Below are 14857 nucleotides of genomic sequence, written 5' to 3'. Positions count from 1 at the left end.
TCCGGGAAACACACACGCGCACACACGCACACACACACGCACACACACACACACACACACACACACACACACACACACACAATTTAAAATATTTTTGAACCGTAACTATTATTAATAATCCTGTGAATTTGTAACTCACAGGACAAAAGTCGAAATTCCGATTTCCACATTTCTGAAACTTCTCATGGATTAAACAAGAACAAGATTTAAAAACATTACATTTTTAAGCATAAATGATGAAAAACACAGAAATATGCACCTCAGGTCAGTAACTGTGTAGGAGCTCTGTTGTGTTAGTAGCGCCCTCTGCTGGAAACCACATGAACTACACGCTATCATTCATGCTATTAATGGTCCTCATGTCCGGTTATATAAATACACAATGTTCTGATGTCACACATTCAGGTTAAACAAAGTGTGCAGTGATACACACCTCATACTTCAGATGTCTTGATGCATCAGGTAAGAAATTCTGTTCATCTGGACTTTAGAGATTATCTGCTGTGACAGAATAACTTTATTTACAGCACCTTTTAAAAACAGACGCACAGAACGAAGCTACAGATCAGGCCGAGAAATGAAATAACATTAAAGAGAAAACTGAAAAATAACCACAAACATACACAAGAAGACAGACGAGAGACAAAGAAAACTGATGTTTCAGATGTAGAAATCTAATTGTGAAGAAGGTGAGACAGAAGTTCATGTGAAACATGTGACGCTTCATTTTTAGAAAGTAAAACATGTAAAATAAGCTGTTTTTATCAGACAACAGTTACTGTTTTTATTTCAGATTCACATTTAAAGATGAAAATGTACAACAAAAGGAATCGTGTTTTTTGTTCTTGTTACTCAAATGTCGATTTGAAATCACCTCAAAAATCACTGAGCTGTTTGACTCTTTCAAGGAAATAAAAGTCAACAAAAGGCCAAAAAGAATCAAACTAACAAACAACAAAAAGCAGTAGATTTGTCCTCAAACTGACCCGTTTGAAACAAAAAATCCTTCATATTGAAAGATTTTCAAAAAGGATTCAACCTGATAATCCCGGGAACAGCTGTGATCGATGAATCCTAACGAGGGCTGAGGATACACAGTGTTGTAGCTACAGGTCTGTTTGTTCACACACACCTGCACTGGGGAGTAATCCCTGTTGTAAATGTGCACGAACATCTTGTGTGTGTGTGTGTGTGTGTGTGTGTGTGTGTGACTTCCAACTGTTTCTAACAACATCCTGGTCATAAAATGGTCATCTCGCCCACACCCAATATATGGTTCACTTCCTGTATTGCTTCACCGTGCACAACACAGTGAAGCCACAAAAGGGCAGGAAGCCGACCACACAAGAAACAGAATCTTCATAAGGGACGTGTCTACGATAATCCTCCCCCAGCACAGAGTGGGTGGAGAGGGGGTCAGAGACAAAGATCCTAATGACAGAACTAAGAGTTTACACATTTAAGAAGCACAATGACAACATTCAACAATTAGACTCAACAACAACAAGTACAACACATTGTATAAGAAGTAAATAAACAAATGCAACTGATATTCAGTGCAGAAGTCCTGGTTCTAACATACAGTTATAAAGAAGTGACTGCAAGATCATTAGAAGCAGTCACACCGATGCAAAGAGCTGTTTTCACACTCGTTGATGATAGTCTCAAACTTCTCCATCAGAACCAGTCCTGATCATTTCAGCTTCTTCTGTGGATCCTCACAGGAAACAAGAATATTTAAAAGGATTTTTTCCTTTCGCTTTGCTGCTTTGGGGACAAACACATAGACACTCAGATGAGAAGGAACCAGCCCAAACAGAGATTTATAGATAAAAATAAACCAACGGGAAAGTCTGCAGATACACAAAGACGGATACTTGGCAGCAGCAGAGAAAAGCCTTCAATTGATCCAAATGCTGCAGCAAGAGTCCTGCAGGGACCAGAAAGAGCAGATTTCTCCTGTACTGGCTTTTCTTAGTTGGCTCAAAAGCGTGTCGGCCTATTTCTAGAACATAACTCCTGTGATAAACGAGGAAGCGCTGTATCAAAGAAATAGAAAGAAGTCCTGCCATTAATTAATGCTTCAATCTTAAATATGATCAACTATCTCTAATAATCAGCCTGTACCACAGGCCTTCAAGCTGTAGTTAAACCTTTACTCAAAAAGCATCTGTAGACCCAGCAGTAGAGATGCACGATACCACTTTTTATGTCCGATACCGATATCATAAATTTGGATATCTGCCGATACCGATATGAATCCGATATAGTGTAATTTTTAATATCTTACTGCATTGTGTATAAGTTCATAGTCAAGTTTAAAAAACAAACAAACACTAAAGTTATTCTGTTAAACCTGTATGTAAAAAATACACTGCACCCAAAATGTTTCATAGTTCAGCAACACTCATCAAGCTAATAAACTTAAACCTTCATATTCTGGTGTTTTAAAGAGCACTTAGCAGGAATATTAAACAACCTGACTAACAGGGCTGCAAACTCCCAGCAAAAAACAAAAAAAAGGGAACCACCCTCTTCCTCGTGATGCTTAATCAACGTAATCAACTTTAATTTAATGCACGTGTAAAAAAAAAATGCACAGAAATCAATTATTTTTATACAATAATTAAATAGATTCAACATCTTTCTCCAACAGAACTGCACAGATGGTATCTTCCCAAAAGTGCTATAGCTTACTAGGGTGTATTAGACTTAACAGTTACTATATACAGTAATGGACTTCTATATATTTTACATCAGATTAAAACTTTGGGTGTAAGATTCAGATAATTATTTATTAAAAGCTCGACAGAAAAGTGTTTCTTTGTACCCCCCCCCCTTTTCCCCCCTGTTAATCCCATAGCATACATTTACACTGCTATGCAGATGACACCCAGCTCTATCTGTCCACGAAGCCAGATAACACACAGCAATGAGTTAAACTGCAGGAATGTCTTAAAGACATAAAGACTTGGATGGCCACTAACTTTCTGCTTCTTAACTCAGATAAAACTGAGGTCATTGTACTCGGCCCTGAAAAGCTTAGAAATATGGTATCTAACCAGATTCTTACTCTGGATGGCATTACCTTGGCCTCCAGTAACACTGTGAGGAAATTTCCACTATTTCACCATGAAAGCCAGATTGTTTTTTTAGTCTTTTATTGTGAAGCACACATAGCAGCAGATGCTAAAAGAAGTTCAGTTGAAGCCATGTAAAGTTATCGGTGACCGCACTGAAGCTATAAGCAAAATAAAATAGTTCAAATCAAATGTAAACCCATCTCCTGTCACAACAAAACGTAACTTCACATCAATTATTAATAAAAAAACAAACAAACAAACAACTCATTATAACTACATTTATTACAATAGGCTGTGTGGACACCGTAGAACGAGAAGCAAGGAAATATGTCCAAAAGCCCAGGAATATACAAAGAGCAAAAATCTGGGAGTCCACATATTAGAAAACATTACAAAAACACATTCAGGAAGCACAAGGAGTGCACAGCTACACAGCCAACACAACAAAGGACAAACACTGAGAGAACACAAGGTAACAAGGGAAGGTGAAAAAGTGGAGAGCAAACACAGAAGGAAACAGCTACCTGCAGTCGTGGGTGAAGATACAAGGGGACACAGGGTTAGGGTCGAGGAATGACATATAAAACATAAACCAGAGTAAGTTTAGTGAACTCAAAAGAAGAAAGTAAAACTGAAAATATTATCATAAAGAAGCCGTACAGAGGATCAGAACAATCAATGTAAGAGCCAATTAAAGGTTAATTTTATTGGTAAAATGATTAGAGGAGAAATATACATGTTTGATGTTAAGAATATAATTTCTAGTTAATTTCAAAATACTGTTTGTTAAAGGTATAGAATATAGAAGTGCGACATTCTAATGCACTTTTTAGTATTTTGGGCTTCTGGCACACTGTAATTACGTAGTTGGGGAGTCGGATAAGCTGGAAGCAACAGTTTTTTGACCGAGTCTTTCCATGTAAATTAAAAGTTTCAATAAACATCTTTTTTGCAAGAAAAGTACCTGGACTTGCTCGCGTTTCAAATGCATGTTGCCGGACTGACTCCTAAAGGTGGTACAGAAGAGTGAAATAGAGACAGAGTGCCGCCACTACAATCAACATAAATGAAAAATTACAAACACAATGCAGTTAACAACTCTGTAGAGAGGAAGTGGGAACAGAGAACCAGAAGACGACTACTATCATCACATCTTAAATGGGCTGTTTTGAATTCCTCGCGTTAGCACGGACGTCGGGAGCCTGCTTCGTCACACACACCTTCATCGGTAACACCTGCACTGTGGTGCAACACTTACAGTCACCTTCAACAGGAGGAAACATCCTCTCAGTGAAGGTGTGTGTGAAGGTGTGTGTGTCAGTGTCAGGATCAGAGAACGACAGCTTCCCTCCGTCCCAGTCCAGAGTCACTCTGATCCTCTGCAGCTTCCTCCTTACTGGGAGAAGCGACACCGGAGCTGGTGGTGCCCATTCATAACATCGATCATTCTGATGCCCTATTTCCAGAAACCCAGAGTGTATGTGTCCCTTTCTCTGACAGGACTCTGCTGACACACCTGCTATCCACAGTTTGCTGTCTCCAACCTGAACGTCCCAGCTGTCCCAGCACAGCACAGCTGTCCCCATCAAACCTCTCGGGGTTATCAGCTGCTGCCTCTCTCCTGCTCTGAAGCTGCTCAGATCTTCAGACAGGAGGGCTTCAGGGTGAGCGGTGTTAGGGTCCAGGATCGCAGGCGTGTAGGACACCAAGTCCTGCATCTTGTTCCAGATGTTGAAGGTCAGGTTGCCCAGGTGTTTGGCCTGGTGTATCAGAGCTCCTGCGGGCAGCTGTGGATCATCCAGCAGGGGGCAGCGCTGGACTCTTTCTGCTGCAGCCTTGTAGTTGTGCAGGAATGAGACGTCTTCAGCTCTCAGCTCCTCCTCTGTGGCTCTGACTGTGTCTGAAAGAGCTGCTATCTCTCTGCTCAGAGCCTCCACCCTCTCCTCCATCCTCCCACTCCTCTGCTCCTCTTCCTCCCTCAGTGCAGCCAGCCTGGCCTCCTCTTCTCCTTCTAGAAACTGGTGAAGCTTCTTAAACTGCTCCTTAATCTGCCTCCCTGTGCGTCGGGCCTGGGCCTTAATGTGTCCTGCTGTTTGGTCAAACTTCACTTTGACTTCTTCACAGACCTTTAACTTCTTCTTTACGGGCTCCAGAGCTTCCTGAAGCTTGTCCTTGTGTTGTCGTGCAGCTTCATCGATGGGTCTGAATCTGTGCTTGCTGTGTTTGTCAGAGTCTCTGCAGACGACGCACACCGGCTGCTGATGGTCCAAACAGAAGAGTCTGAGTTTCTCAGAGTGCAGAGATCCTCTGACGCTCGCTGATCTCTCTGCTGTAGGAAGGACTCACACAGGTTCTTTAGAGCCAGGTTACGCGGTGGATCGTCCCTTGAAGATCTTCTCCTGCAAACTGGACACTTGTGTGTTGTGTCTGCTCTCCACCAGCTCTGCAGACAGTCTGTGCAGAAGCTGTGGCCGCACGACAGAACAACAGGATCTGAGAAGATGTTCTGACACACCGAGCAGTTAAGATCCTCGTCTGATCTGGAAGCCATCGAGTTTGTGGATGAAGCTGAAAACAGGAAGTACAGTCGGTCCTGGTTCTCCTTCTCTTCACTGAAACTTCCTCTGAGTCGTATGTTTAGACTAACTTACTGTCAGTGTGGCTGTTGTTGTCGTCCACTTTTGTCTCCTGCAGCTGCTCACAGGAAGCTGGTACTTTGGTCTGATGGTCTGAGTGAGTCTCTTTAGTGAGGAACAATAACAAGGTGTGAGTCAGTGAGGGGCGGGGCTTTGTCAGAACTCCTCAGGTAAGATGTTTTTCCCAGAGTACAAAAGCCTGTCAGCTGCTGGAAACTGTAAAACAGGTTTGTCCAAATTTCATCAGGACAGTCTCAACTTTAGACGTTTATTCAACGAGGATAACAAAGTTCTGACTGTGATACTGTGAAGTTTAGTCCTGTAACATTTGTAAGTCGGCTTCACATTCAAAAAAGCAAATTTCTTATCTCAAAACTTCAGAGGTTCATCATGTCAACTCGTTTATTTCAGGTGTGCAGTGAGTAAAGAAGCTCCACGAAGTTTGAGTTTATAGGAACATGTGTTGGTGATATTTACAGGCAGATGTGACCAGTGCAACATAGAATAGAATAGAATAGAATAGAATAGAATAGAATAGCCCTTTATTGTCAGTGTACAATGAAATTATGGGTACTCCACAGAATAAGAATAAGGCACAGATTGGAGAGCAAAGAGAAGACTCAACTGTTGTAATTTGGCGCTGTATAAATAAAGTTGAATTGAATCTTGCATGATGTTCTCTCTCCTACAGCGTTGGTTACAATCACACAAGTATGAACAATTATGTAAATTAGGTGATGACATCATTTAGTGACTTTTAGGACAGCCAATAGCGATTTTCCTTACTGAGGAGTTGGTAACTCTGAGCTCGTGGGTGCCTGCAGGACCGCTAGGTGGGGTGCCCTGGACTCGGTGGTGCTCCGGGTGTTGTCGTTGTGGGCCCTAAGCCGACTTTGTCCCACCGTCTGGCGGGGTGTTAGGAATAAACAATAGGGGTGACTGCTCAGCCAATCGTTTGCTGGCTCTCTCTCTCTCAAGGGTACTCCACTATCTCCTGGTCTTACTATTCCCCCCCACATTTGACCTAAACTCCTTCCAAATAACAGGGAGAACAAGTTTTAACACAAAAATGCTCCTGACTGCTGCGAGACGGCCGTGGTGTTTCATTTACACAGTGAAGGAAACTCTGGGTTCTCTAATGTACAAAGATCTGCACAAACTCTCAGCAGACACACAAATTTACTCCAATTTCACTTTTTGAGTTCAGATTTTCACACAAAGAACAAACACTGAAACACCCACTGGTGGGGAGAGGGTCGTCTGGCGGTTAGGAGCTTGCTGTCTATCGAATTAGCCAATCCAGGAACAGGAATAAATGCAACCACACAGCCCTAACCCTGGGAAGGAAGAAACCCCCACACCCACTGGTGGGAGGACACTTACACTGTTTATCAGTCATCATCCCCGGGAAGAAAACTGGAACGTGTCAAATTAACTCCAATCAGTGCATCTCTGCTCTTATACAAACATGTTTTTGGATAATATGATGACACAGATCACGTCAACATTGCCTAATTCGTTAGGGAAGATCAAAGTTACACTAATCAGTCTTATTTATTATAGTCGCGAATCAAAAAAAAAGATAAAATAATGATTTATGATAATCTAAAGTCCAGTTTTTCTTCTGAGGATTTTTGCTCATATGCAGTAAATATACAAGTGTAAGAATATCTGTACATGCAGGTATTTCATATTTTCAGGTCCTGATAGAATTAGCAGGTTCATGTCGCCCTCTGCTGGACACAGGAACAAACTACACGATCTGCTTTCTGAAAGTTGAGGAAAAGTGGCCCCAGAATGTTTTTCTTTATTTGTCGATATACAACGTTGTGATTCAGATGTTCACATTTAATCAGGCCAGAGCTTCAATTCTGGGATAAATGTGTGTAAAAACAAACCCCTCATCATTCACGGCTTCGGTAAAAGAAGCTCAAATTTAAGACTTTTAACTACGTTTTTCTGAAGTTTTAATGAAGCCCTCCCCCATGCTCATTCATACCACATCACATAGCTGAACAACTAACATAAGCTGTATGTGACGCACGACGACACTCCTGATATACAGTTATGAGTTATTTTAAACTAGTTCAGATCATTCAAATAAAACCTCCGTGATCACAAAGTGTTCGTGAAGCACATTCAGCACAAACCTTTTCTTCACTGGAAACATCAGTGAGGCTCAGTGTTGGTCAAGTCAGTAACTAATTACTATTTTCAACTAATTCTCCAAGAAAGTAATTACATTACTTTGCTGATTACTTATTTTTAAAATTAGTTACTTTATTGCTTAGTGACTTTTTAAAAACACGACACAACCTAAACTAAACTCAAAGTAATGTGATTACTTCCACGCTTTAAACGCTGCACGGTCGTACTCTCTCCATCACTCCATGTTATCCGTTGTTTATCTGCACGTCTGTTGCTGCCACGGACGCCACACGCTTGTACGCCATTATCATGAGACGCTCACACAAAATCACGGTTTAGTAACGCAGCGCGCTTACGGGAAAGTAACAGTAATCGAATTAATGTTTTGCAATAGTAATCCCTTACTTTACTTGCTTGAAAAAGTAATCGGCCCATCTGTGGTGAAGCTGTGCGTCACAAGTATGAGTAAAGAATCAGGACAGTTTGTATATTTAATGGTTAAACAAACAGCTCAGAGGACAAAAGCAGCGCACACAGACATCATCCAGCTCAACTACACTTACATATTTACTGTTTCTGGACTTTATTCTGGAAGATCGTGTCTCAGTGATTCTGTTTTTCAGCTCCGTGAGGTACAGAAACATGTTTTAAGCTGTGATAGAAAACATTGATGGACAATAGCAGGTTGCATGAAAGGCTTAAAATTATTGCTAAAATGTTAAAAGGTGACATAACAGACGCAGATCGTTAATGTGGGAACTCCTCAGGGAAGCTCCTGGCTCCTCTTTATTGGCCCTGTACAGTCAAATATCTGAAAACACAGCTGCAGCTGTGCTGATGATATCCAGCTTCATATGTGTGTGTAACCTGTTAAGGATGTTAGTGCCTCATAAATAGCTTTGTTAAACTTCAAACACCACCTTTGTCACTGGCCCTGAATGGAGCATTTGCCAGTAAACCAGCCACAGTGGGAACATTTCTTTGATTTCAAACATGTTTCAGCAAAACTTTTATATCACAGAGGCGCTAACCTTTTAAGATTGACCAATAAACAAAACATAACTGCTGCCGTCTGTTCGGCCAGCTGAGGTGGAAATCTTAGTCACGGAGCAGCCGTGCATACAGGGATTTTCCTGAGAATCACAAATCCAAAGCATCTCATTCACACAACGACGGGACAACAACAACAGCGCACAAACGAAACAGAGCAAGCACGGCATGCTGTGTCCACACACTGCAGGCTGGACATGAAAACAACAGAAGCTTCTTACAATAACGAGGGTAACCGCTCCAAGTTTCACTCACTTCCTTTTAAAGGAAATGTTTATGAAAATCTGTACAGACCTTTGGTTGGATATGCACTCCTGTATAGACCTCTACTCGTGTACAATATACATATTTGATAACTCTAATTTAAATACTAATTTGGCTAAAATGAATATAAAAAATAACATGTATATATATAAGTGTCTCATGCTGTGGTGAAATGAGCTTAATATGCTTTTCTTCCCTTTGAACGACACAGTCGAGCACTTTTACAGGTTTTCATAAACACACATACGCGTAGAAAAGGTTTTTTAACCATCGCAGACACACTGAGCGAGAATATTACACAGGGCTAACATCTGTATAAAATAGATTCTTTAAATATTACAAAGGTTAGATTTGAAATGGTTCGACGGAGTAAAAACAGTCGAAGACCATCCAGGTTTCGTTCCAGCAGCAAGAAAACAAAGTACGACAACGACAGAAACTCAGGTTTCAGGAACACGAGTGACAAGTTCAGAGTCAAAGGAAAGAGCAGAAAATTCAGTCTGCTTGCATATAAAGTTATATTTAAATGGTCACTTCAAAATACATTTCATTTTAAAAGTTTGCTTACTGATTGGCAACCTCACAGCTGGCACACATCGACTACACGTGCTGTCCACATTCTCTTTTAGCTCCATGTTTGGTGATGTTGAGCAAGTCATTCACAGTTTTCTGTGTTTCTGGAAACACGAAATGTTCCAGAAACCAAAACTAGGAGCTAAAAGAGGCCAAAAAGTTCCAGAGATGGTGCCAGAGCTTTATGACAGAAGCTGCCACAAAAAACCGAGGACGTGTTTTATAACACAGTGCCGCTGATGCCACTGACGCTGGTTAAAAAAAGGAAAAGGCATCAGCTTCCCTGCAGAAACACAGTCAATCGTCTCTGTTCCCACATACAGTCGGTTTGCCGTTGCTTAGTTTGGGCCCTCTGACTGATTTGGAAATGATTGCTCTGGTAGGACGATCCTCGGGTTGATGAAGGCCACTGAATGAAAGCGTTGGTTTCTGAGCTCACCTCGTCGCTGCTCGCCGAAGTCTCCGTAAGATTTAAAGTACTTCCCTGTTTTTACTCCTCGATGACTTTCCAACATTTATTCAGTATCCAAACAGCAAAAATGGTGCCAACCATGAACTCCACTCTTAGTTCATACATGCAGTCATAGTTCATCATTCTGACTGGTAACCAGTATTATGGTCTGTAGTAGGTCTTTCATCAGGAAGCTGCGGGAGCACGAGCCGGCCAGCAGGTGATGGCGAGACTTTGGTGCCCTTTGATGTCCGAAGCATAAAAATGTTACAGTATTGGTGTTTAACAGTGATAAATATTCAGCTCAGGGTTTCTCCTGAGACGCTGAAGAGCCGACCCGGAACCAGAGACCAGACTGTGGGTTAGAAATGTAGACGACTCCGTTTGACTAAGTGCTGGTGTTCAGGCGGAGGCAGTAGCTCCTCCCACTGGGCAGGCCTTCTTCTTAATCCATATGTCACTTCCTGAGGTTTACGTTGGGCTTCCTGTTTCTTTCAGTCCAACATGGCGTCCAGCTGGTCAGCCAGGTCATCGAACATGTTGCCGATGTCGTCCAAAATGGTTCCTGCAGACCTCACTTGGTTCGGTCCACTGGTGTTAAAAATGAGACAAATATACATTACTTATGATGCGAACACAGAAGAGAAGAAACTTCCATGTTCCTGGCAGCAAAACAAAATGCTTCAGCTGCTGTGACACCAGATAACTACAAAATGCTTCAGCTGCTGGGAAGGGCAGCCATGCTGGGAAATGAGTCGACTATTCTGACCCTCAGGTGGGTGATCTTACCTGTCAGAGCTGTTCTCCACGTTCAGTTTTCTCTCCACGTCTTTTAGAGCTGCTGCCAGAGATGTGCTGGTCTGATCCAGTCTCTGCTGAGCCACCTCCACCCCCATGGACGGCTCAGGGGGAAGACCTGGACCCAATGCATACATGTGAGACCTCCCAGCTGCCAGAGACGGGCTCTGGGGGGCCTGAGTGGATGGAGCTGGAGGCCCGCGGGCGGGTGAGGACGGAGAGGTGAAGGCCAGACTTTGAACCACACTGACGGTCACAGTAGGAGACGACAGCCCTGCAGAAGAAGACATCCATATAGTAAAACACCAACAAGTGAAGGCTGACACGTGTCAAGTCAAGTTACATCCTTTCATCCATCCTGATGATGCACTGAGCGTTTCTTCTTCACTCACTATGTATTAACAGACCTGCACTGAATCATATCTGTTATTAATCTCTGTCTCTCTTCCACAGCATGTCTTTATCCTGTCTTCCTTCTCTCACCAACCAATCACAGCAGATGGCCCCGCCCCTCCCTGAACCTGTCGAGTTTCTTCCTGTTAAAAGGGAGTTTTTCCTTCCCACTGTTGCCAAAGTGCTGCTCATAGGGGGTCATATGATTGTTGGGTTTGTCTCTGTATGTATTATTGTACGATCTACTGTACAGTATAAAGCACCTTGAGGCGACTGTTGTTGTGATTTGTTGCTGTATAAATAAAACTGAATTGAATCATATCATCCATTCTAATCTTCCTTTCCATCTCAAGTTCCACCATCACTTACAAACACGACTGAGATACTTTTATCAGGCAAATCTTCAAATTTGTAATAGTACCAAGTTAGAGAGGCAAGGCTTAGCTGATCTGCACATGTGCAGAGGCGAGAGCGTGGATATTTGGTGAAAAGATGATGAAGATGGAGCTGCCAGGTAGGAAAAAAAGAGGAAGACGTGCAGAGGGTTAGTATGACAGAAGAGGATGCTGGGATAGCGTGAGGTGGAGGCAGATGGTCCACTGTGGAGACCACTAAAGGGAGCACCCAAAAGAAAAAGAACCAAGACCCAGGAAAGCGTCTAAGTCCAAAAGTCCCAGTCTCAAGCTACAAATAAAAGTCTCAAAGTAACTACAACATGCCCCTGCTCCAAGCCCAGAACCAAAGTTCCAGTTTCTCTTTCATCCAAGTGAAACCAGAGGGCGTAACAGAGCACAAGTCAAAGAAAGTAGGACTCGCAGGTTTCCTCTATAATTCAGTCAGTTACTGAGCCCACATTTCCCTAAGAAGCAGAATCTGGGGGTTTTATAATGTCACAGGTATTAGTGAGTCTCTTACCCTGTGAAGCCAGCAGACTGTGCCGGACAGGTTTTGGGGCGACAGCAGGTTTTGGGGAGAGAGGAGGTTTGATGGGGGAACCGGTTGCTGGACTGGCTGGCCTCTCCACGCTGGTCTCACTGATTCTCAGACTGACCCCCGGGTTCAGGGATGGAGGCCTGCTGCTGTCAGACTCGGGCTCGGTGGCCCCTGCTCCCTCTCTGCTGGGGGACCCCCCTCCCTGCTCCTTGTCTTTGGGTTTGTGTCGGCGCTTCACCGTGTCCGACTCTTTCAGATTAAACTCCGGCACCTCCAGATTCTTGGCCGCTGGCTTATCAGGAGGCTCCAGCACGGCCTCAGCCCTGGGTGGACCTGGAGCTTTGGGCCTCTGTTTGATGGTCAGGTTGCCCTCTTCGGCGAAGGGGATGCACTCGCTGGAGCTGTTTTGAGGTGACGAGGAGCGTTCCAGTCCATGACCGTTTGACTCTTCTTCCTCGGAGTCCGATTTGACCCCTCGGTCCTGCTTAGCGCTGCCGTTGTCCTCGGTGGAAACACACTGGCTCTTCGCCCTCCTCCTTACTCCTGCAACCTCAGAGCTGAGGGAGGGAGATGGAGCCTCGTGCCGCACAATATCTGGCGTGGAGCTGCTCTTCCCATCTGTGCCGCTTTCCAGGGACGCTGCGATGCTGCGCACGCTCCCCGGACTGTCAGTCACTACGCCGCCAGTGGACGAAGTCGTGCTGCTGTCGCTTAGCTCGCCACTGGTGGTGCTGCTCACTGAGCTCAGTCTCTTTGGGGGAGGAGGAGGGGGACCTTTTTTCCGGGCACGGACAGCAAACGACTGACTGCGTCCCACGCTGCCATTTTTGTCTGGACTCGGCTGCAGTCGAGCCAGCTGGTGGCGGCCGGGCTTGCGCGTTAAAGTGGCGTAGGATGGCACGTTTCCAGCACGCATCAGGTCCTCGTCGTCCTCATCGGGCTCTCCGTCTGACAGAGCGTAGCGGGTGATGCTCTGGGTGCGCTTGTTGGGTGGTGTCAGGGTCATAGCGTGGTTCTGGTGCCTGGGAGACGAGTTCAGGTAACTGAACCCCTTCAGGGTTGGGGAGCCGTGAGGGGAGGAGCCTTGGGATCCAGGCAGTTTGGGCTTTGCAGGGATGGCCGGGTACTTGAACACAGTGGCCGTACCCAGAGGAACCTGTTTTGGCAGAGGCTGCGGCTGTAGGGGCCTCTGGTCCCATCCCTCAGGAAGATTCCTCTCCTTGGCGGGGCTGCCCTCCAGGCTCTCCTGGGACCAGTTCTGGGGGGTGATGGAGGCTGTAGGAGGCTCCTGTGAGCGTCCAGAACCTCTGGACCGGGTGTCAATGCTCTCCTGGCTCTGGGACATCCCCACCGCATTCTTGATGGCCAAACCTTCCTCGCATTCTCCGTAGTGGCTTGACATTGCTGTCTGAAGCTCGGCGCTCAGCTCGCTGTCCTGGAAGGTCAGCATCTTCGGGGTGTGAGGTGAAGAGCATTCGCTGCCAGCATCGGCCTCAATGGCGACCAGGTGCAGGGCTCCGGGACCTTTGCGTCGCAGCGTGCCTTGGCCCGATTCAGCCTGAAGGATCGCTCTCTGGATGTCGCACAGCTTCTTAACTGCCAACATCAGCTTCTTCTGGTGGCCTGGAAGCAAATCGAATTATCAGACTCAGAACGCAGACAGAAACACAATCCACAAACTCAAAGATCCAACCAGTCCTCACCCAGCTTGGTGATGCCGATCTCCTGCAGATCCTCCCAGGTGAGGTCTTTGACGATGCTGATGGAGTCGTAGCCATTTTCGGAGAGTTTTTTGTGGTACTGCGGGAGGCCGATGGCACTGAGCCACTCGCAGAGATCACACTGTGAGAAAAGGCCACGTGAGTTGGATCAGGTGAAAAGTATCGAGCTTATTATGCAGGAGTGTGTGCACGAAACAGCGGACAGTCTTACTGGGATGTACTCTGGCAGCCACTCGGGGATGTTCAGGTTGTTGATCTCAATGGAGATTTTCTTGCGGTGTCCTGGTTTGGTCACTCCGATGGCTGTGAGATCCTGCACACATTAAACATCAGTGAGTCACTCAGAGAAATGACCACACGCAGAGCCGCCTAGTCCTGAGACCGAGTTTATATCAGTGGTTCACAGTCAGTGTGACACGGGTGAATACTTAAGAAAAAAAGGTTCTGTAATTTGTAAGTTTTTACATTGTGTCAAGAATATTTTCGAATTATGAAATACTCTTTAACTTTCACTGATCTTTAGATCATTTTAAACCGGAATAAATAGTCAATTTCAATTTACACATTTACAAACGTTTCGCTTCTAATTTTTCTTTCTAACATTTATAAAAATTTCTGTCACCACTGTGATGTCACCTGTTGGTTTTTGAAGCTTGTGAGCTTTTTTTCGCAATCAGAAACCTTTGGGCAACAAGGTGCAAATTATTTTTTCATGACATCTAATAGAATTCTAGAATTTTATTATATTTTATGAAGGAGGAAGTCATCTACATAAACCAAACAGTTTGTGTATCAGGCTGTAAACAC

General features: G+C 44.3%; 1 protein-coding gene across 4 annotated transcripts in view; it reads right to left on the bottom strand.

Annotated features, from left to right (window-relative positions):
• Positions 1-9843: 9843 nt before the first annotated feature.
• The window catches only part of caskin2b (CASK interacting protein 2b), a 46142-nt gene continuing 41128 nt past the window's right edge, over positions 9844-14857 (bottom strand). For all 4 annotated transcript variants that reach the window (XM_085156478.1, XM_085156479.1, XM_085156480.1 and 1 more), the window contains 5 exons: positions 14262-14363; positions 14033-14171; positions 12312-13952; positions 10995-11277; positions 9844-10796 (listed from right to left, as the gene is read on the bottom strand). In XM_085156478.1, the coding sequence (XP_085012604.1) occupies positions 10700-10796; positions 10995-11277; positions 12312-13952; positions 14033-14171; positions 14262-14363 (2262 nt within the window). In that variant the 3' untranslated portion in view covers positions 9844-10699. The remainder of the gene's footprint in view (positions 10797-10994; positions 11278-12311; positions 13953-14032; positions 14172-14261; positions 14364-14857) is intronic.

Source organism: Neolamprologus multifasciatus, chromosome 4, assembly GCF_963576455.1.
Source record: "Neolamprologus multifasciatus chromosome 4, fNeoMul1.2, whole genome shotgun sequence".
NCBI classification, from domain to species: Eukaryota; Metazoa; Chordata; class Actinopteri; order Cichliformes; family Cichlidae; genus Neolamprologus; species Neolamprologus multifasciatus.
The sequence above is the reverse complement of the archived record's forward strand: the minus strand, read 5'-3'. Positions and strand labels throughout refer to the sequence as shown.